Source organism: Microchirus variegatus, assembly GCF_963457635.1.
Source record: "Microchirus variegatus genome assembly, chromosome: 1".
NCBI lineage: Eukaryota > Metazoa > Chordata > Actinopteri > Pleuronectiformes > Soleidae > Microchirus > Microchirus variegatus.
In genome coordinates, this window is record NC_139802.1 from 38,209,880 (window position 1) to 38,232,614 (window position 22,735).

Below are 22,735 nucleotides of genomic sequence, written 5' to 3' on the forward strand. Positions count from 1 at the left end.
CATTGAGTGAGGTGTGTTTGTGTGATAGTATTTAGCCAGCTTTATTTTGATCAATAAACACTAAATGTTTAAAAGCAAGCCCTCATATATACTAATTGTAGGTTTATTAACTTACATATTTAAAATATTTTATATTTGTATATATACTGTATGTTTTAGTTTAAAAAAAAAAAAAAAACATTAATCTCTCTCATTTTGTCGTTTTCAAATCATTAGAGGAGCTATAGAACCTGAGCTACTTGGTTTTAATCCCAGACTGTGCCTTTCTGTGTCACATGACAAACATATTACAGACCTGACTCTCATATACAGCTTATAAGTACCAATACTACATTTGTATTTATAAGCTGAGATTGAAATTCCTCATCAATTCCTTGCAGTTTTCGGTGCATACGTAAGTGTAAATTCCCACTTACTAACTTGAATCTCTAAAGGAATTCGATAATCCCAATTTTCATGCATTGTTTAGGGTTTTATTTGTTACTTTTTGTAAGATTTACAGGCATAAAACCTCCCCTAAAGGGAAGTGAACGAATGAAATTCACTGTAGGTAGGAAGTATGTATTCCTATAGTGGGCATTTTTCAGTTATGGTACTGGCGTGGCTGACAGTCACAACAGCTAGCTACGCTAATGCTAATCGTAAATGAAAACATTTTAGTTGTGCCTAACGAGGTTGCACACTGTTCATATTATGTTAGCCCTATGCTAATGCTAATCATAGCCTCGCTAGCTACAGGTTTGCCAAGTTAGCCTCAAAGTAGTAGCATGCTAATGCAAAATAAATATGTGCTCGCGGATTTGGTGAATGGACACCGACTTTGTCGTTTCAGTATAACACCATGTTCTGCGGTGAACCGTGTGAAAATGTCTCACCCACCGTGAGGACAGCCTCTTCACTCCCCGCTCCAGACAGCGCAGCTGCTGCTGATGAGCCGCTGCCTGCCTGGTGTATCGTGATAAATCGGCGAAAATTTAAATTCCTCCAAAAAATGTGAAAATCAAGGATGCACACCATCGGGCCATGCTCAACCCATATCCAAAGTCTAAGGGCGATCTGACTAACGGTCAGCGAGATATGCCCGTCACAGACAGACACACACACAGATGCAACTTGCTTTATAGGCAGATGAAATAATACAGTGCCGTGTGTATCCTGAGTAGAATACAGTAAACTTTAATCATACAAATTCAAATTCATTTGACTATTGTCACTGTTGAACACTTTGACCCTGGCAGCATTTCTCTCACCGCACGACTTCGACTAATTACATGTTGTTAGAAATCACCTCCAAGTCTCTGTATAGCAAATATTTTGGGCTCGTATGACCACGGCTGCAGCTGTCTGGGATGTAGCGGTCGTATGATGATGCGGTTCAGACCTGTGGCTGCTGTGGTGCTGCTGTCCCTGAAATGAAGGCCAGGCAATTAGTGTCACTCGACTATAAGTTTAGTTCAGCGTCTCTTTTACCCACTGTGACAGCAATTCTGAAAGGCTGTTGTTTAGAGGCAACAAAGGCTGTGAATGTAAACATAAAGGTTGAAGAGGAGTGAGCTTTTTCTGTATTTATGGTATGGCTGTGTTTGTTTTTGCCAGTCTGTTTAAGTATAGATAGCAACTATAGATTAAGACAGGGGCCTCAAACCGACCTGGGGGCCTCGAAACTTCGAGTCTGGTTAAAATTAAAATTGTATCTTGATAATCCATCATGATGCTGCAGATACTGCACACCATTTCAAAGTAAAAGTGTTGGATATATAGTTCACATAAAATAATGTGATAGTGGTGCCATCTAGTGCACTTGGTAAATTGCAGCGGGAATAATACACAACTCCTTATATGGACATGTAGGAAGTGTGTGTTTATAGGTATCTTCAGGCTTTTTTTTGTCTTTTTGTGTTGTGGAGTCGAAGTTATGATTAATTTTATATTAATTAATGTACTTTTTTTTTACTTACATTTTTTACTTACACATTATGTGGCTAAATAAAGGATAATTTTAATTTAAACTAAATGTTGAATTTAATACATTCAATAATGTGATTAATGTTATTATTTTTGAAGATATTGTTCATGGGCCAGTTTTAATTTTCACTTTAAAGTAACTTTATGGCCACAGGATATGGATTGGGGGGCTGCGTGTGGTCCATGGGCCGCAAGTTTGAGACCTCTGTACTAAGACATGGTGATTGTAATATATTCTGGGATGTGGAGGCTCTGGTCCAAGGCAGAAATGATTAGATATTTGGCAATGTTCCAGAAACGGGTCACATTTTGGGAGAACTGACCATGTGGGAAAGTGAGCATCCTTGGCAGAGGTTTGTGCTCTCTGAGTGCTTTCTGTACTCAAACATTACTTGGAGACTCCATAAACCACAAGAGTCCATGAAGTGTCCTCTTAAAGAAAGGACATTAAGACGTCCCACAAAAAAACTAAAGGTTCTATATAAGGATTCTAATTATTAGGGTTGAAAACAGCCTACACCAGTAACAGTTATTTATCATTCATTTCTTTTCATCCTAAGATATGAAGACTTGAAACGACAAGCAGGAAACATGCCAGGGCCCTGTCGGCTGTGCGAGGAACCTATTGTTTCTGTTCAGTTGGTTATTTTTATCCGATGTCGAGCTCAATAGCGCCCCCAGAAGTCAGGCTATGGTCAGACAAAAGTTGTCCGATCTGGACGAAATTTAATGAGTGTGTTAGGCTTCGTCCAAATTTTCTTGACGCAAGATGAATTGGTCACATTTGCATAAAATGCTAAATTTTTCTTTTTTTCTTTTGTGCATAAGTCACACATAGTTGTTTCAATTTGGACCAAACTTGGTACAGTTGTTGCTCTCATGATTCCAAACAAATTCCTAATGTACTTCCATTAGCTCCGCCCACCCAGAAGTTGGCCATTTTGGAAAAAATGAAAAATTACTCGTCTTTATATTTGAAGGAACTATGGTCAGACAAGAGTAGTCCGATCGGGACGAAATTTGGTGAGTGTGTTCGGTATCGTCCAAATTTTCTTTAGGATTTTTTTTGGGAATTTTTGACATGAGATAAAGTAGTCAAAATTGCGTAAAATGCTACATTTTTTTGTTTTTTCTGTCTAAGTCACACATAGTTGTTTAAATTTGGACCAAACTTGGTACAGTTGTTGCTCTCATAATTCCAAACGCATTTCTAATGTACTTCCATTAGCTCCACCCACCCAGAAGTCGGCCATTTTTGAAAAAACTAAAAATGACAAGTCTTTACATTTGAAGGAACAATGGTCAGACAAGAGTAGTCCGATCGGGACAAATTTGGTGAGTGTGTTCGGGATAGTCCAAATTTTCTTGAGAAATTTTTTGGAATTTTTGACATGAGATAAAGTAGTCAAAATTGCGTAAAATGCTAAATTTTGGAGTTTTTTGTGTCTAAGTCGCACATTGTTGTTCCAATTTGAACCAAACTTGGTACAGCTGTTGCTCTCATAATTCCAAACACGTTTCTAATGTACTTCCATTAGCTCCACCCACCCAGAAGTCGGCCATTTTGGAAAAAACTAAAAATGACAAGTCTTTACATTTGAAGGAACTATGGTCAGACAAGAGTAGTCCGACTGGGATGAAATTTGGTGAGTGTGTTAGGCATCGTCCAAATTTTCTTTAGGATTTTTTTTTTGAATTTTTGACATGAGATAAAGTAAACAAAATTGCGTAAAATGCAAAATTGTGGAGTTTTTTGTGTCTAAGTCGCACATAGTTGTTCCAATTTGAACCAAACTTGGTACAGTTAGCTCCGCTCACCCAGAAGTCGGCCATTTTGGGAAAAAAGGAAAAATGACTAGAACTCCTCCTTTATTCAGCATCTTTTTCAGAAGTGTGCAGAAATCATGTCATCTCCAAGGAAGATATAGAAAGACTTCCTCCACCAGTTTTAACACTTAGGAATGTGTGTGAATCACGGCGATTGTACCTTTTATAGACACAGATGCATTCATAGGGGTTAAATATGTTAATATTTAGATATGTATTTATTTTCCAGACATGTGCACTCACTCCGCTTAAATAAAAGGGTGTTTGCAGATGCCCTTCATCACATTTCACACTTCATATGGTGTGTGAAATGACAAGATTACACCTTTGGAATGAAAAATGAAATAAAAAAATAAAAAAAACACGATGCAACTCAGTGTTTGTGCAAAAGTGATAGAAAAACACACACACACACAACAGTAGGAAACAAAGAAAACAACAACAACAGCAGCAGCAGCATCATTAAAAACAGACTCCTGTCATGTGCATTTGTAAACCATGTTGTCTGCTGCCTTTATTGTGCTCTCTAACAAAGCATCCGCCCACTCGTGAATTCTGGACCAATGACGCTCGCGCGTGCACAGCTTGTCTGCCTATCAACCCGTGCTCCGCCCACCGCATGACGTAAGAGCCAGTCTGAAAGTGCAATGGCGATATTGGACAATAACAGCCGTCGCTTTTGGGGACCACATCTATATTATGTGGCGAAGGTTGAAGGAAACACGTCCAGTCGGCTGCAGGAGCGCGTGTAACAGCGGCACAGTGCGCGAGCGTCCGGCGGCCACGGGGAGAAGGGATTCCACAGCCTCTGCACGCGATGACAGTTTAGACTAAAAACGCTGGTAAGTGCAAACTCCGCTGGTTGCAGCAGCAGCAGCAGCAGCAGCATTTGCTTTGCTTTTCCCACTTAATGGTCTCTTGCAGGCTGCGAGCCTCGTATTTCAAAGGGGCGTGGCCGCGTGGCTGGCTGGCTGGGTACCACTTCTGAGCAGAGGATGCTGATAGCTTAGCAACAAGGAGGGAGAGATGGAAGCGGAGGAGAGACAATGGCTGTGCGATTTGTCAGCATCGTTACTGGGTAGGCTTAGCCGAGCCTGTGTTGTTTCGGGCTGTAACGAGAGGCAGCTGGTGATCATCATCCTCATCATCAACGCCGTCGTCATCCTCCTCCTCCTCCTCCTCCTCCTCCTCCTCCTCCTCATCATCGTCACTTTGTGCCAAGTCAACTACGGGGAGCCATGAAAGCAGAGTGCAAATGTAAACAAAGGGTGTGGGCCTTCCAGCTGGCTGTGCTGCTCTCACAGACAGAGGAACTGTTGAGGGACTGACTGCTGCTGAAGATCAGAGGAGGAGGAGAAGGAGAAGGTGTCACATTTCACAGCTCACTGGGTCTTTAAAAAAAAAAAATGTTTCCGCCAATGGATCGCCCCGGACCGGCTCATCAAACGATCACAGTTATTTATTCGCTAACCCCGTTTCCAGAAAAGTTGTAGCTGAAAAACTTAAATCACTTGAACCTTCATATAACAGTAAAAAAAGTATATGTTTTCAGGAGCGTTTTCACTTAATTTGTATGTTCCAACACTTCACCCTCCACGTGAGGGTCGCAGGTCACTGGAGCCGATCCCGGCTGACACAGGGTGAAAGGCGGGTTCCCCTCACAGACACAAACAGTCGTTCACTCTCACATTCACACCTACGGGTGGCAGTTCAGAGTGCTCGGTTAACCCTCTGCATGCCCATCGCCGAGTAGAAAGAGAATTTGGCCTGTGAATGAAAGAGTCTGAGCTGTGTAACCCCTGAGAGAGATACCTGATCCCTATTGCTCTGTGTTCATTTAAATGAACTCCAGCCATTGTGCCGGGTCCAAAGCCTGGATAATGGGAGAGTTAGGACAGGAACAGGAAGTGCATCCTGCATAAAAACATCTCTAAATCAAATTTAGAAGCTGAAAGACAATTTTCTTTTTTTACTTCTGCATGTTTTTGGACTGAAAAAAAGGCCTTTGTTGATCTGACCGGGTGGTGAACCTGGTTCAGTTCATTGACAGTATGATATAAAATAAGTCAGGGAGTCAGGGCAAAACTTCACGTCCAAGAGTGTGAGGATAGAGGGTTAGAATAAAGTTTGTCAGCAAAGAAATAAAACATTTTCTTTTTTCCTTTGTCTGACATATAATAGGTTGAAGTCAGATTTCAGTCTTCACAAACTTTAACGTTTGTTTCAGTTCAAGCCTCGGCATCACTGCACATGTGTGTCCTTATGCTTTTTCGGACTGTTCGAGTGGATGCTTTGACCTCTTGGTGTTTTGAAGCGTGGCTTGACGGATTCTCTTCTCACGGATTTCGACACATTTTCACCGACCGAAATGACCTCGAGCGAGAGAAAACACTCAGGGGTGAACAAACCTCTGCCGAGACCACTCGGACCTGGTGTTTCTGGTGACGCCGCTCACAGACAAACATGGCCGAAAAACATAACCTCCGATGAGATGAGAGAAAGTGTGAAGCAAATTGTGTTGCGAACGTAAAGTCAGTTCATCACAGACGCTGACAAATAAAAAACAAACGCAGAGTGGCCTCGCAAACGCTGTTGAGCAGACTGTTACATCACGGGCTGTGTGTGCGCGTCGAGTTTGGAGCAGAGCGAGAGGGTAACAGGTTTGCTCTGCTCCGTTTCTGTCTACGTCCTGTGATCAATGGCATATTAGCGTCTCTGAAATAGAATATCTGCTGTGTCAGACTCTGCTCGCTCCCGTACTCGCAGCACAGCGTAGCCTGGTCTTGTGATGGAGCTGTTTTAGTTGTAGCACAGTGTAAGCTCCCACCATAGTCGCATGTTTGTGTTATTTATACTAAATATGTTATTTTATATGGTCTTATATGGCTATTTTACTTACACGTACTGCATGAATAACATTTTCTTTTCTCCTTTTTCTGGAGTTAAGTTTTGAACACTGCTACAGTGTGGTGTTGCCACTTAAAGTAAACACTTCTGCCACCACTGCAAACACTTTATAAAAGCAACCTTCATTAGACGTTGTGTGGTTTGTATACAGACAGGGTGACAAATGAAAGGAAAACCCTGAATAAATGAGCGGAGGGATGTGCACAAGGTGCACGGCACAGTCGAGCGATTCACCTCCAATCGTACTCCCGCTAAAGTATTTGATTCTGTGTTTGATGCGTGAGTGACTTTGACGGAGGGTTGCATGGTTACGGCACAGATGGCTCACAAAGACGCTCGAATTTGCTGGCGTTTTTTTTTCATTCGGTACAGGGACTGGATCTGCGCGAGATCCACACTCGAGTTAATAAGGTTTACAAGTTTTGACGACCGCGATGCATTAGTGTTAAGGATGGGGGAGGAAAAAGGGTATGAACAAGTTACTCTTCTGCAGGAGACGGAGATCGGTAGGGAAGGATGGTGGTCGGAGTTTTTAGTTTGCCAACATTTTGTCATCGGAGAAGTACGAGTCAGTGAGCTGCAAATCAATGCGCAGTTGCTCTCGGTGATAAAAACACTTCCTTCCTGATGGGATACATCCTCAGGATACAAAGGGTCAATGGATGGTTTAGAATCGCAAGAGGCGCAATATATCTTTTAAAGATCTTTTAAAAACGTGCGGCAAAACGTAATTTTAGATGAAATATTGTCTTGATCTGTACACATCTTGTTCTACACTCTTAGAAATTAGGGTTCCAAAAGGGTCCTTCTACAAGGGCTGAGGTTCTACCGGGAAAAATTTGCTTCTGAAAAAAACCTTTCCCGGAGAAAGGGTTTTTCAAGGGTTCTTGGTAACACTAATGGTTCCAGTAAGAACCATTTTCATCCAGAGAACCCTTTAAAACCCCTTTCCTGAATAAAGGGTTCTTGGTTGAACCCTCCAAAAGGGTTGAGGACAAGCTGAAGAACCTTATATGGTTCTACTTAGGACTTTTATTTCTAAGAGTGTTATGAAGAGTGCATCTTTGTTTCTCACAGACCTGCACAAATATCAGACACTAATGGTTTTAAAATATGTTTTTTGAATTGAAATGAGAATAATTAAAGTAAAAGTAAAATGATGTATTTATTCCAAATCGTTCAGCCTCTAATGTATATGATGTACTGTATATTACTTCTAATATCTTTCGGTGCACGAAACGTTTGCAGGCCTCAATGTTTCCCTTAAGCCAGGGTTAAGATGTCTGCTTGGTGATGTCATGATAGTCTGTCTGGAAAAAATAATCAAACATAATATGGCATAAAACTAATATTGAACCATACCAGCTAAACATTGTAATTTGTCATTTCAGGACATCGAAATGAATGTCGTTCCTCGCTTACGTTTTGATGTTTCGTTTCTTCTCACGCAGGTGTGACGTGTGAATAGACACCATGGCTTCGCAGGAGCCGTCCCCGCCTTCGTCCATGGAGAGCAACAAGCCGGGCTTTCCCAAGAAGATCCTGGGCAGCAAGCTGGAGGACAAGCACCTGTGCAACTGCTGCCACAACATACTCCGACGACCATTTCAGGCCCAGTGTGGACACCGCTTCTGCTCCTACTGCTTCAACAGGACAGTGAGGTGGGAGCATAGCGTTCAGAAACTGCTGCAGCACAGCGCTGCAAGAATATATGGCTATTTGGTGTCTGACGTGTGTATTTAAGCATATGCTGTCTTATCTATTATAGTAATGGACCCCAGAAATGCAACGCTTGCATTAAAGAAGAGATTTTTGAGGACCCTACATCGATTCTGAAACAAGGATGTGTGAGTATCAAAGTGCTGTTACTGTTGTATACAAAGTATTATTATGTTATATATATATATATATATATGTGTGTATTCTTCTGATGCACCCAACTCTTTTAGCTCTTGTCGAACCAAAGGTTTACAAAAAAGTTCTCTGAAGCCACAGGAAGAGAAACTACTAGACTAAAAATAGCGTCCGCTGCTCGCGTTGCCGTTGTTTCCACCACATCTGTCCTTGCCCCATCGGTTCACCTTCGACTGCACTGATTTTCCTGCAAACAATGTGCACAAACTGCATGGAAATTTTTTTCCGTCGCGTCGTCAGAGAATGAACTCGCCTCGGCCCCTGCTGTTCTCATGGCGAGGACTTGACAGAAGTCTGGCTCTTCCTTCATGTCGGTCAAATGTTAAACTTCTGAGGGAGCCTTCCGCTGATAAGGAAAATAAAAATAAACAAATGCACGTCCAGTATGCAAACAAACAGTGCACACACCAAACAGGGATTCTGTGTGAACACACACTCACTGACACAGCGTGCGTCTTGTTTTTTCAGGCTTTTCCCGACAACGCCGTTCGAAGGGAAGTCGAGAGCCTGACTGCTGTTTGCATCAATGAGAGTTGCACGTGGACGGGCAGCATTAAAGAGTACGAGGTGAGGGGAACCGTGACCCGACTTTGACCCCGACGTTTTTTGTTTCCCGCTTTGGACAGACGTTGTGTGTTGACTGTACACACAGGCGCGCTCACGCTCAGCTCTGCTCCCCACAGATGAGCCACGAGGGGAACTGCGAGTTCATGATCATCCCCTGCCCCTCCTGCAAGGAATGCATCCGCTTCAACGAGCAGGAGCGCCATAACGAGCGAGAGTGCCCGGAGAGAACGCTCAACTGCAAGTACTGCAAGGAGCCATTTCACTTCAAAAACATCAAGGTTAGGCATGATTTATTTAGACTTAAGATGCTCGTCGTCGTCGTCGTCGTCGTGCCTGGACACATCGCAGCAGCTCTGTGTACTGTCCTTGTTTTTCCAGGCCCATGACGAAATCTGTCCCAAGTACCCGATGATCTGTGAAGGCTGCGCCAAGAAGAAAATACCCAGAGAAAAGGTGATTCTTTCTCTGTCAGCCATGTTTGGAAAAAGATGGGAACAAGTCCTGTGTTGCCACAGCTATACAGGACTGAAATATACCTAATATAATTTATTCTATTTTCGCACTTTCGCAATGTTAGAAAATAAAGCATGTTTCATGACTGAGTCACAGACTTATGTAACAGACCGCCACACAAAATCCTAAACCAATAAACACCCAGATTGAGCAAAAATACACAAAAAAAAGCAAGACACACAAAGAAGAGTTCACTCCAGAAAAACACAAGACTTCATAACAACCAGGAACTAAATATAAAGGCTATGTATTAACATAATACACACAAACTGGAGTCAGTACCATGTTTTGTTATAGTTTACAGTTACATTTGTATGAAAACTAAGATATTTACAGATAAATAGATGTATGTAATATAATCATATTGGTGTACAGGGGTTACTGTAGTAGTAGTATTGTTATCATGTATTATTATATGTGTATGTGTTGCCGATTATTTAAAGTCTCTTTGTTTCTCCTCCAGTACGTGGACCACATTAAGTTCTGCAGCAAGTTCAGAACGCCGTGTCGATTCCACGTGGTGGGATGTGATATGTCTGTAAGTCATGAAATCGATCATTGAATCATCATTCGATCTAAAATATTGAGTGTTTGAAACATTCAGTGTTCATTTTACATAAAGATACCTTTTGTTATTTTTCGATACTGTCAAAAAAATAAATGAGTTACTATATGAAATGATGAAGTAGTTTTTGTTGCCAGAAATTCAACCGTCCATATTGAAATAGTCATTTTACATATCACCAAAAATCTCACTGAGATAAGATTAAAGACAAAGATAAGATACTTTACAGTGAAACAGGAAATTCTGACTGACACCTTGGGCATAAGTATACAATTAAAAAAGGAATTACCCTAGGCCCTACGCTAAAGCTAATCATAGCCTCGCTTGCTTACCTTTGTAAACAGGGTCGCCAAGTTAGCCGCAAAGTAGTAGCATGCTAATGCAAAATAAATATGTGCTCGCGTATTGGTGAATGGACACCTCGTCGTTTCAGTATAACACCGTGTTCTGCGGTGGACCGTGTGAAAATGTCTCACCCACAGTGAGGACAGCCTCTTCACTCCCACCTCCCCGCTCCAGACAGCGCAGCTGCTGCTGATGAGCCACTGCCTGCCTGGTGTAGAGTGATAAATCAGTGAAAATTAAAAATTCCTCCAAAAAGTTTGAAAATCAAGGATGCACACCATTGGCCCATGCTCAACCCATATCCAGAGTCTTAGGGCGATCTGATTAACGGTCAGCGAGATATGCCCATCACAGACAGACAGACAGACACTTGCTTTATAAATAGATGTTTTATTAGATGGAGGAAAAAAAAGAAAAACAGCTAAATATATGGGCCAAATTATTGTCAATTATTGGCTTGAACTTTAGGCATAGAATGGGACCATCTTCCATGTCATGCATCTCATGCATAAACACAAAATCAAGAGCAAACTTTGCTTTGTATAATCCTCGACTAACTTTATAAATACCAGCATGAAAAGTTTCTCAGCAACGACTTTGACCTCCAGTTTGTTCCCTCCCTTTCTAAAGGTGGAGAAGGAAAAGATTCATGACCATGAACGCGCCTTTGCCTACGAGCACCTCAACCTGCTGCTGCACTACATCATGGGCATGAAAGTGAGCATGGAGGGCCTGCAGCCCCAGGGACTGGAAGTCGCCGGACACAAACTAGTAGAACTTCAACAGTCCCTCAGGGAGCTCGAGGCCAGAGTCTCCCAGCTCAGCACCACCTCCTCTGGGCCTCCCGTGCAGGGAGCTGCCGCCGCCGCCGCCTCCTCCTCATCCTCCAGCAGTGGCCCGCCCGGTCCACCCATTTCAGCTCCTCTCCCTCCACCTCCCACACTAGCTCCCACTCTCTCCGTGTCTACCTCTTTCACACCTTTGCCCAGCTCCGTGGGTGCAGCGTTGGAGCTCCAGCTCCACAGCGAGAAGACCAAGGTGATCGAGCTGGGACGCAGGTGCACCGAGCTGGAGGTTAAATCTGGCACGTTCGAAAACGTGGTTTGCGTCCTGAACAGAGAGGTGGAGAGGTTCGCCACCACCATGGAGGCCAGCAACCGGCAGCACAAACTGGACCAGGATAAGATCGAGGCTCTGAGTAATAAGGTGGGACTGTAACGCACAGTTACACATACTTTGTGATTTTTTTTTTACCACACTCTCCATTCTAAATGGATTAAACCACAATTTCCGTCACATTTATATGGTCCAATTAAATGTGCTATATATTGAATAGGATTGCATCAACCCCCGTGTGAAATCCCCCCCTTCCAGGTGCGACAGTTGGAGAGGACAGTGGGGCTGAAGGACCTGACGGTCGCCGAGATGGAGGGTCGACTTCGGGAAATGTCTGCCACTACCTTCGATGGCGTCTTCGTCTGGAGGATCTCTGATTTTGCCAAAAAGAGACAGGACGCCATCGCTGGTCGAGCCCCGGCCATGTTCTCACCAGGTAACATCGCAAATGAATACAGACGATCCACAGACTGTACAACCCACTGTGTTTTAAAAGATGACAACAAGTGTGTTCAGACGCCATCTGACCTGATTAAACTGGATAATTATGGACCCTGTCTGACTTGAGTAGAATTTCAGCTAATTTTCTCTTTCACCCTTTTCCCTTTCAGCCTTCTACACCAACAAGTATGGCTATAAGATGTGTCTGCGGATCTATCTGAACGGAGATGGGACGGGGCGTGGCAGCCACCTGTCCTTGTTTTTTGTGGTGATGAGAGGTCAGAGTGACGCCCTGCTCAAATGGCCCTTCAACCAGAAGGTAAAAGATATAACGGAATAAGTTAGTGGTGCTGTTTTTAGGCCGAAAATAGCCAAATTTGTATTTATATTTGAGGTTAAGTTCCACAACAAACAAGAAAACTGCTGAAAAAATGTGTGCCCGAACGCAATATGTATTTCAAAGCTGCAGTGGGTGATTTTTGTTGTTGTTAATGTTGTTATTCTGACAGTGTTTAGGCGTTAACAGAAACCATGTAGCATTATTTGTGTGCCGTGTGGGCTCTGTCAAGCAATACTATCAGACCTGACTGAGTGAGCATTTATGTGTATACAGTGGCAGAGCAGGCTCTGCGAGAAGCATTTATGCCCATGCAGATTCAGAATAACCAGGTTTATTTCAACAGTGGAATTAGTTTCTGAAACTTTTTAGTGGGTGGTTCTTTCAGTCTTTCTCCAGCCTGTTTGTAGCCATCTCACTCTATTAACTCGATGTCATTTGTCTTGGCATAAAATGACGAGTTTCCTGTGTGCAGTGTGGGAATGTTGCCTGGTGACACAGTATTCAAACACTGCTATACTGTGAAGCTGATAGGCTTAATCAGCATCGTGCGAAAGTCATTTGACTGTGGTTTGCGTCCAACAGACATTTGTTTCTGCTTAAAAGTTGCATACTGCAGCTGCAGGAGGGAAATTAGATCATCATAAATAACTCATGCATAATCAAGTCTCGTTATTAGATTAGAGCCACAAAAAACAAATAAAGGCGCAGCAATGCATCAACGATGTATAAGTTACTATACTCTTAGAAATAAGGGATCCAAAAATGTTCTTCTACAAGGGCTGAGGTTCTACCTGGAACCATATGCTTCTGAAAAACCCTTTCCAGAAGAAAGGGTTTTTCAAGGGTTCTTGGTAACACTAATGCCTCCAGTTAGAACCATTTTGACCCAGAGGACCCTTTAAAACCACTTTCCTGAATAAAGGGTTTTAAAGGGTTCTTAGTAACACTAAGGGTTCCAGTAAGAACCATTTTGATCCAGAGAACCCTCTAAAAACCCCTTTCCTGAATAAAGGGTTTTAAAGGGTTCAAGGGTTACAATCAAAAAAGTTTTTATTTTTGTCACAAAACCACTCCATGTATCATAATGTATAATTTTATCTCAGATTATGGACCAGGAGTACCTGTTTTTCTGAGAAATCTTGCATGTTGACCCTTTAAATGTCACCTTTGTTCTATTCAAGGGCTGAACTCGTCCTCACTAAATATGCCCAACAGTAAATATGCATAAAAACATTGTCTTTCTATCGTTTCCCCGTTTCCAGGTGACACTGATGCTGCTGGACCAGAGCAACAGGGAGCACATCATTGACGCCTTCCGACCCGACGTCACGTCGTCCTCCTTCCAGAGACCCGTGAGCGAGATGAACATCGCCAGTGGCTGTCCGCTCTTCTGCCCGCTCTCCAAACTCGATGGCAAGAACTCCTACATCCGTGACGACACCATTTTCATCAAGGCAATTGTGGACCTCACCGGCCTCTAGGTGACTTCACAGTGGGTGGGACAGGTTGGCAACCAGGCAGCTCTTTGACCATTACGGCTTCACGTTAGCTCAATCGTGGTCCTTTCAGTGGCTCGGGCATCTTACTGTCCTCCTGCAGCGCGATAGGGAGACAAACAGGCTTGCGACTGTACGACCGGGTTCGAGGCTGCAGTTAGCTCAGGCCAGGCGGCGCCGGCATCGTCATACCCCCCGGTTGTTCTCGCTGCGTGAACCACCGTCATTGCTGTACATTTTGGGTGCGAAGTGTTTTGTTTTCTTTCGACATTTTCCCGGGCACCAGCCCCCACCGGGTGACGTGAAAGTGTCACGTTCTGCACAAGTTAAAGGACACAGACGTGAGCACCAGTGCAGCGAGGTCAGCGCGGTTGTTGAGTGGAAGCAGGCGTGTGTGATAAGACGGAGTGAATAAGTGGCACGTTACTGAACATGTGTTGGAGCTGGGTTGTAGATTATACAGGTCGTGTAAGTGGTGATTCTGATGTCGCTGTAGAAAGCTGGCAGTAGACTTGCTATAGAGTATAGAGTGTGGCTTGATGCCGTTTTAGCTTCTTTATTTTTTTGTTTTTCTTGCAGACTGTGGATATTGTGAGCTTCTCAGTGTGGAGTGTGGAGTGAATTTGCATAGACAAACGTGGAGTTATGTTATGAATAAGATTACAGGCATTTATTTTTTTGCCTCTTTTCACACAAAGTGCATGCTGCTGGCCTTTTTTAAGTATACAATTGCTCCTTAATATGATTGATGAGGGTTCCTCGTTTGTTGTTAAACTTGTTAGTGAATTAGCCATCCGTGATGGTGGACATTGCCTGCATGTTTTTTGGAAACAGGCTATTTACGTGTAAAGTTAGTGTTGCGTACGTGTTCCTAATAGGGGTTGGTGGTTCTGATCAGTGGTTTGGTACATCTGTGGAAGATACAGTGAAGTTACCAAGGAGTCAGGGCAGCTTGCCAGACAAAAACCTTGAGGCATAAAACTTACATGTGTGTTTTTTGTCTCCGACAAATCAAACATCGCTGGAGTTTTTCCCCCCCAGGATATGCTCACTAAGCTCACATCTCAACACATAGTGCCGTGCCCCGCCACAGACTGAGGTCAACACAGATTCCACGAAAATGAAGGAATTGTCCGTTCCTTGTTTTCCGTTCCTTACAGTATACAGTGCGTGTGTGTGTGTGTGTTTTCTGCTGCTCTGAGATAGAATACTGATGTGAATCTAATATATATACGTATATGTTGGTGCAAATATACACGAGGTAGATGTATGTGTGGAGGCTGAAAACAAGAAGTTGTCATGCACTGAGGTAGGTGACGGGGCCATTGTTGACTTTATTTCCCCCCGATTATTGATATTCAAATACAACCCCGGACTAATATTTCAAGTGTTTCATAGTGTGTTTTCACATAATTCGAGTAAGACACGAACCAAGAATGCAGAGATGTTGCTGTAATTGTTCAAAGTGTCCACCAGGGACTGCTGCTCTACTTACTTAGCATGCATGCTGAGGTTTTAAGGTTCACGCTGGCCTGTTTGAAAACCAGTCTCGACCTGTATTGAAACCTCTCTGTGCATGGGAGGCTTCAATTCACATCCACTATGGAGTTTCGCGCCAGGTTTACACCGTGAGCCACGTGTGAGAGCACTTATTTCGTATTTGTTTGGATGACAAGACGTAATCATAGAATAGATATTATGTTATACCCGGCAACTGTGTCTGTTCAACAGAGGCATCTGCCTATATTCATAGCAATTTATAAATATGTATACTTTCATATCATACTGTTGAAATAATCTATATATCAAAGTTAATATACACAAGATGTTATAATAAATAAACATAGTATTGCTGAATACCTTATTAATTCTATATCTATATACAGATTTTTTTTCGTTTGTCAGGATGGTTTGAACAGGCCAGGACGACCCCTTTGTGCAGTAAGGACTTAGGATTCCTTCTAGAGTGCAATATATGATTATGTCTTAGATTGTAATGACATCTTGGCTTTAAGGGTTTTTTACAGAGGTCACACTCGACAGCTTATCGGTTTGCTACGTGTTTACATGAGTCATGATGGCGCTGAAGACCTGCAGCCAGTGTCAAAACTGTCCAAGGAAAATATGGTGCTTTCCTTGCCATTAAGCATACATTACTCGACGTCACTGACGTGGGAATCTGTCGTCGGTAGCGCTCTGTGAATATGAGCCGACGACCGTTTTAACGTTGAGGATTTATTGCTCTATACGCGGCGAGGTGATTTCTATCTTTAGCTCGAAAAAACCTTTCAGTCTCGTCTGAGCATGTAATAAGGGAAGATTACATGAACTTTTTTTTAAAAACCGTGAGTGTTCTCGTATTGTGCCAAAATCAGATATTACCTCCATATACTACTAACGGTGTCGTATTGCAAGTTGTATTTTGTGTTCTATGCCTAATATATGGTGCCAAATATACAGTATTTATATTTAAGTTTATATGTGTGGCTGTGGATGTGTGTGTGCGTGTGTGTGTGCCATCTAACTATGATGCATGGGGTCACTACTTCATTACGTTAAGCACCGGAGAGTATAATCAGTGCTGTCCCATGAAATTGTCCTCACATGACAGACCCTCCCGAGGTTTCTGAATGTAAGATTTCATTTTTATTTATTTATTTGTTTATTATTAAAAACCCAACAGCAGTTGTGTATTGTAATGTGATGACGCGGTTGACTCGAGTCAGCTTTATTTGTGCACTTTGTATATCGGTCGTCTGTCCAAACAGGGTATTTTGTTGAGTGATTAATGTACCTTTAAATCAGAGCCATATATATATATCTATACATATATATATGTATAGTCTGATGTTGATCATTGATGTGTTATGCTAAAAGGACATGCAGTATGTAATAAAGTTTGATGGTTTCAGCTTGATGGTTTGTTTAATTTAGATTATAATTAAGTCCTGAGGTCCAAACGTATTTTTTAAACAGTTTTATCTTCTGTGTTTGATAAAACACTGACACATTCTACTTGCTTGGGCCACAAAGCATCAATTAAATTTCCTTGAAAGATATTTATTCATTCAGGGAAATCTTTATTTCTGTATCTGAAAGAAGCAATTTTTAAAGGTGGAAAGTTAAATTACCGAGTTAGGGTTCTGTATTGTTATTTCCCAGCTTTGCTCAATAGGGGGCAGTATATATCTGTCAAAGAGAGGCCATTGCATTAGATGGTACCCAACGCAAACACCAACACTGAGGCAGGGGGTCATTAACACTTTATGGACAGTTAAATTTAGACTCTATCTTCATTTTTAGACAACTCAAACACAGTCCTTTCTGTCATGAGAATGACCTGCTGTGGCATCTAATTAAAAAATAAATAAAGTGGACACAAAGCAGTTTGACCCACCAGCACAGTTCTGAGCATTGTACTGTTCTGGGAGCTGCCTGTGTGGATGCAAATATGGAATATAATATTAATGTGTTTCCTTCACTGCACAAAGACGGCGGTTCATTGGTTCATATGGGACATGTGGAGCAAAACAAGAAGAGCACTATTCTCTTTTATTTTTTCGGGGGGGGGGGGGGGGGTTTGATATATTTCCCAGTGTTGAAAATGCCACATTAGTGCCACTGTGCTGTTGAAGGGCTGCATGGATTGGAAAAGCTAGTTTACTTTTACAAAAATATGGTCAGCAAAATAAATGGGTAAAGGTGTGGCAACCTGTCAAAGCCTCTATGAAACATTAATTACCAAAGCCGTGTTTGTCAAATCACCAGGGCCAGCCCAAGGCATACGCAAACTAAGCCTCTGCTTAGGGCCCCGTGACCACTAGAGGGCCACCAAGAGCAATTAACTAATAAAAATAAAAGAATTGTGCACATTTTTAGATTTTCAGACCTTTATATCTTAATATTTTATTTATAAACCATTTGGTTTTATGTATTGATTCTCTGCGTCGCCAGTAGGGGGAGGTGCTGAATTTGCCAAATATTAATTGAAATATTTTTCTGTAAGTTTGCAAATATGGTGTCTGCTTTCATGCATTAATCACTATGGATTACAACTACAACAAAAAGGTCTCAGATTTAGTATTACAAGTGTATTCGTGACAGATTAGAATAAGTAGAATACCTTTAGTTTAGTAGGTGTGTGAATGATCAATAATCATTATTATTGGTAGTAACAGAAGGCCCCAAAATCAGATTTTGCTTAGGGCCACATGGAGGCTTGGGCCGGCCCTGCAAATCACCATAACAAAGCATAGTGAGTTTTTCTCATTATTATTATTATTATTCCTGTCCTCCCTTTCTGTAAACACTGACAAAAAGTATCTATGTGTAACATTTTGTTAAACATTTAGTAAATTAAATGTTAATTAAAATATGTAAATAAATAAATCAGACATTTAACAAATAAAATGTGCAAAACGTGGCTCGGTAAGGTTTTCCATAACTAGCACATAAACAAAACACAACCCGTGTTTTTTTTTATTTATTTTTTAAAGTAATACATTTTATTCATTTCCTGAAGAACACTGCATTACAATAGGAAATATGTCATTTCATGTCAGAAATTCTACTTCCGGAGGACAGTTGATGCGGTGCTACACTCACCGCAGCCGCACACACTGCAACTAAATCGAACGCACCTTTAGCTTTCCTGTAATGACGCAGTCTAATTAAACACCTGGAGGAGCTGGACGTGACACCTGCAGATACTACAGAGTTCCATGATGGAGAGCGTTCATAGTGACCAGAACACAACACAACGCCACTAAAGCTAAGTATTAGCTGCTTATGCTAACATGGCTATTATGTTTCGGCTATGAAAAGTTTTTTCAAAATGTATGATTTTACCGCGGTGGTAAGCTAGCAGCAGGTTTAGCTGTGGAACTTCCCGTACCTACTAGGCGACGCCGAAGTACAAACCTGACTTTTTCATGTTTATTTTACGTGGCAAAATGAATACAACTGCGCGAGATAAGCAATATTGTCCAACAAAACATCAAAATTGATTGTAACTTGTCGGGTGACATCGTTGGTTTCTCCCAACTGTCGCGGTGTTTGAGCTGTATTTACGACAGTGCAATTCCACTCGGATACTGTGGGGTCGCTTGTGAGTCGAACATCTGGATTGCATATTACATATATAATCAATAACTAATTGTATCCTTCTCCAAATGCACATTGTAGATTTTCAGAGTGACATTCTTGCTAAGACAATTGTCGTTATCTTTTGTATTTCATGTGCATGCGGTTTGTTATTGTCGTCATTTATAATTCAAGGGGAATGGAATAAATATGACAAAAAGTCTAAGGGCAAAAATGTCTCAAGTATGAAACGTTATAGACTTTTCAAATCACTCAACATCTATAATCATCATGACAAATGTCACATGTGGCCCCCCAATCACTTTCATGCAGTCCACCACTTCACATCAAGTTATAATTTGTTATTTCTGTATATTTTTTTAAATCATAAATACTCCTATATTGAGAACAATGTATGGTTCCACGTCAAAGCAAACTCTTTTATTTTGAAATTAGGTGATATATTATCATATTATTATTTTGTTTGACTTTTATTGTCACTTGATCGGATAATTTGAGTTTCAGAACCCTGTTGCATGAAACATTTGTCAAATATAAGGTAAAGCCTTTAAAGTAATTGCATCTGTTATACAGTACTTCACACTGGCTCATATCGGTGTTTCTTGAACAACATGTACAGTTTTATCAAACCTTCACTAATCTACATTAAATTTGTCAAAAATGACTGAAATTGTTATCAAAGAACGGTGATTTATTGTACATCTGGACAAGGTCTCCACTGCCATGACTTGACGTCTGTTGTTTCGAGGGCTGCTCAGCCCCCATATTTCTTGGGTGCTTTTTAAGTTCTGAGTTTCTTTTCCAAGTCTCTCACATGACCTTCAGTATAGTTCATTTCCATAATTTCCATCTATCCACACAAAAAAGTATTTGTTTAATTTGAGCTTAGTACAGTTATCCATAACTAATGCACGGGGCACTGCCACTCTTTATTATGCCTTTGCAAGAGACTGTAGAGGTATGTAGATGGAGAACAGATGAAACGGACGTCACACGAACAAAACAAACGAGTGAAGTAGTTCCAGATACCTGTGACTAAATGTTTTGTGCCTTTTATAAATAATGTGTGATCTGAACTTGTAATGCACATGTGCAAATGATAAATTAAGCATACTTTTCTTGAAATTGCACTTGTTTTTCGAAGCAAATGTCCTGCTCATAATTTCTGGAAAAGGAAATCAAGATAACTTGACTGACATGACAAGAGTGGATAAAGTTGCTCTGTATGTATTTATATAAATATCATAGCTCCAGTTATAATTTTATGCATTTTTTAACTGTGGTCGTTGTGGCTAGTTTGATTTAAATGGTTCTGCATTCAGATGTTCCTGATTAAAATAGTTCAGATTTCTTCATGTATTTTCCTTTGCTTCTTTTTCACTCATCATCTTCCCAGTGATTCAGGTCAGCAGTGGGGGGGGGAGCAGCAGTTAATCTCCACACAGTCAAATGTCACGTATAGCAGCAACAGCTGATGATGTTTGATGAGCTCACCATTTTAAAGTCTGTGTGTAATTCAACTTCAACGGTAACTGAAGCTGGAAGACTCATTCTCCACTTATTCAGTTGTTTAAATGTTAGTGGCTGCAGAGCGCTGCAGTCATTGAATTTAAAATGTCACAGTTTGCAGTAAGTTACAGTCGGGCTCATTCTGTGGGGGACATGTTTGGTGCAAGTGACTTGGCAGAGATGGCTCTTCAAGTTCTCTTTGTCGTGCCGGTGACACAGATTGAGGAATGGCAATGTGAGGCAGTTTTTCCACCACTTTAGTCCTCACCTGATATACCTAAATCTTGCAGAGTCAGCCTTGGTTGCTAGATTCTAAGGAGGTGTGGTTCACTTAATTTTCACTTGCATGTACTTGGATTAGTTTTGTGTTTTGGGCAGTTTTATGAATAAAAATGTTAGGGTTAGGGTTTATATTTATCTGGAAATGTATTGCAGATTATAATTGTTTTTGTCTTTTCTATCGCAGTATGCATCTCAGGAGAAACATTGGCAATGTGGCAGTCACTTTAAATACTATAATATAAGTAGTTACCAGCAGATAAGGCAATCCTTGATGTTTGGATAATGATGATGATCAGGACATGTTGTTGTTATACTGTAGTGGGCTTGTTAGCATGCATCATTGTGTCTAGACAGAGCTGCTAGAAAAATAGCCCATTCCTGTTAATAGTATTCTGTGTCTAATCTAAACATTTACTGACGCTGTCACGAGTGACGTATGCTGCACGTGCCTCAGAGAGACATGTGCAGCATGAGGACATATTTTCATGATGGCTACCGTCACGCTGTGTCTCTGGTGTTTGCTGGCAGTAAGTTAAAGGGGATGAGAAAGAACACCTGCAGTTCCTCTGTTTATTTAGTCTTTAGAAAGTAATAAAGACCTACGCTTTAAAAGCACAGACTGTTTGAGATGGGAAGCACTGCAGTAAATTGTAAACAAAAATTCACAATTGGATGAACCGTCTATGAATGTATTGAAATCACACAAAATCCATTATTTTGCATAAATTCAAATCCACTGAAATTAGTTGAGGTTGTAAATAATCCAACAAGATGATGGTGTGTGTGTTTTTTTTTTTTTGTTTTTTTTACAGCAGCCACACTTTCCATTTGCATGTCCTGGATGATGTTTTATCACCTGCAGAGCTTTAGCCAAATGAGCTGTGGCTAACGTTTACAAGCATGATTAAGCCTGTGAAAAAGCCTTGGCTGCTGAACCATTTGTGTCTGTGTAAAAGTCAAGTAATGTTTACAATTCACTGATGCTGTGTCTCCTGTTCTGGCTATAAAAAGCAACATTAAAGTACCCAAAATAACTGACTGGAACCAAGGTTATTATAGTTGATGAAAACGAATGAAATAATGAAAACTAACATTGAAAAAACATTTCCGTTAACTGAAATAAGAATAAAAAATTTGTAAATTTATTTCATACAAAAGCCTTTTGGGTTCATATGAAGTGTATTTGTTTTTTCTCTGTCTTTTGAAAGGTTGTATTTGAGACGGCATTTTCATTCTTTCATAATTAAATATTTTCAATGTGTTTTTGTTTACAATGTGGGACATCAGGCTATACAAATAAAACACAACATTTGTTATGTAGTTAGAAACCTCTCGTCTAGGGGTTTAATTTTGCTCATGTTTTTCCTCGGAGCTCCCTGAGACTCATGACTCATAAGCAATGTGATGTGTCTCATGAGGGTTATATGTTATTATTTATGTTGTTATTTTCATGTGTGTCTTTTGACTGTTTGATTTTGACCTCACGCAGTAACTACATACAACAGCAGTATAATTCACATTTTGGACTTCTGTATACCCTCTTGTTATATTTGATTCAGGGATTGTTGTTCATCTGTACTAATACATTTTTAAAATGGCATCTTTTGCTGGGTGTCTATGACATAATACTTTATTACGACCTTTTTGAATCTTGTACCTGGTAAATATACAAAAAAGAACTCAAAATAACACTAAAACTAAGCATTTACAAAAATGGTTGGATTCGTAAAAGCTTACAAATCCAACCTTGTAGTTAAAAACCTTTATTTGGATGCAGGAATGAAGTTTAAAAGCTTTTCACACAACACACATGTCCTTCATTAGGGTGCTTACAGTTTTATAGGT

The 22,735-nt window shown here is 41.0% G+C and overlaps 1 protein-coding gene across 1 annotated transcript; it reads left to right on the forward strand.

Annotated features, from left to right (window-relative positions):
- Positions 1 to 4,557: 4,557 nt before the first annotated feature.
- On the forward strand, positions 4,558 to 13,981 carry LOC310927842 (TNF receptor-associated factor 2-like; the record flags this gene model as incomplete). Its single annotated transcript, XM_083890246.1, has 11 exons — positions 4,558 to 4,634; positions 8,151 to 8,360; positions 8,468 to 8,546; positions 9,082 to 9,180; positions 9,297 to 9,458; positions 9,559 to 9,633; positions 10,157 to 10,231; positions 11,234 to 11,809; positions 11,978 to 12,155; positions 12,331 to 12,479; positions 13,763 to 13,981. Exons 2-11 carry the CDS (start codon positions 8,173 to 8,175, stop codon positions 13,979 to 13,981), a joined length of 1,800 nt encoding a protein of 599 aa, XP_083746372.1. The 5' UTR covers positions 4,558 to 4,634; positions 8,151 to 8,172.
- Between the last annotated feature and the right edge of the window lie 8,754 nt (positions 13,982 to 22,735).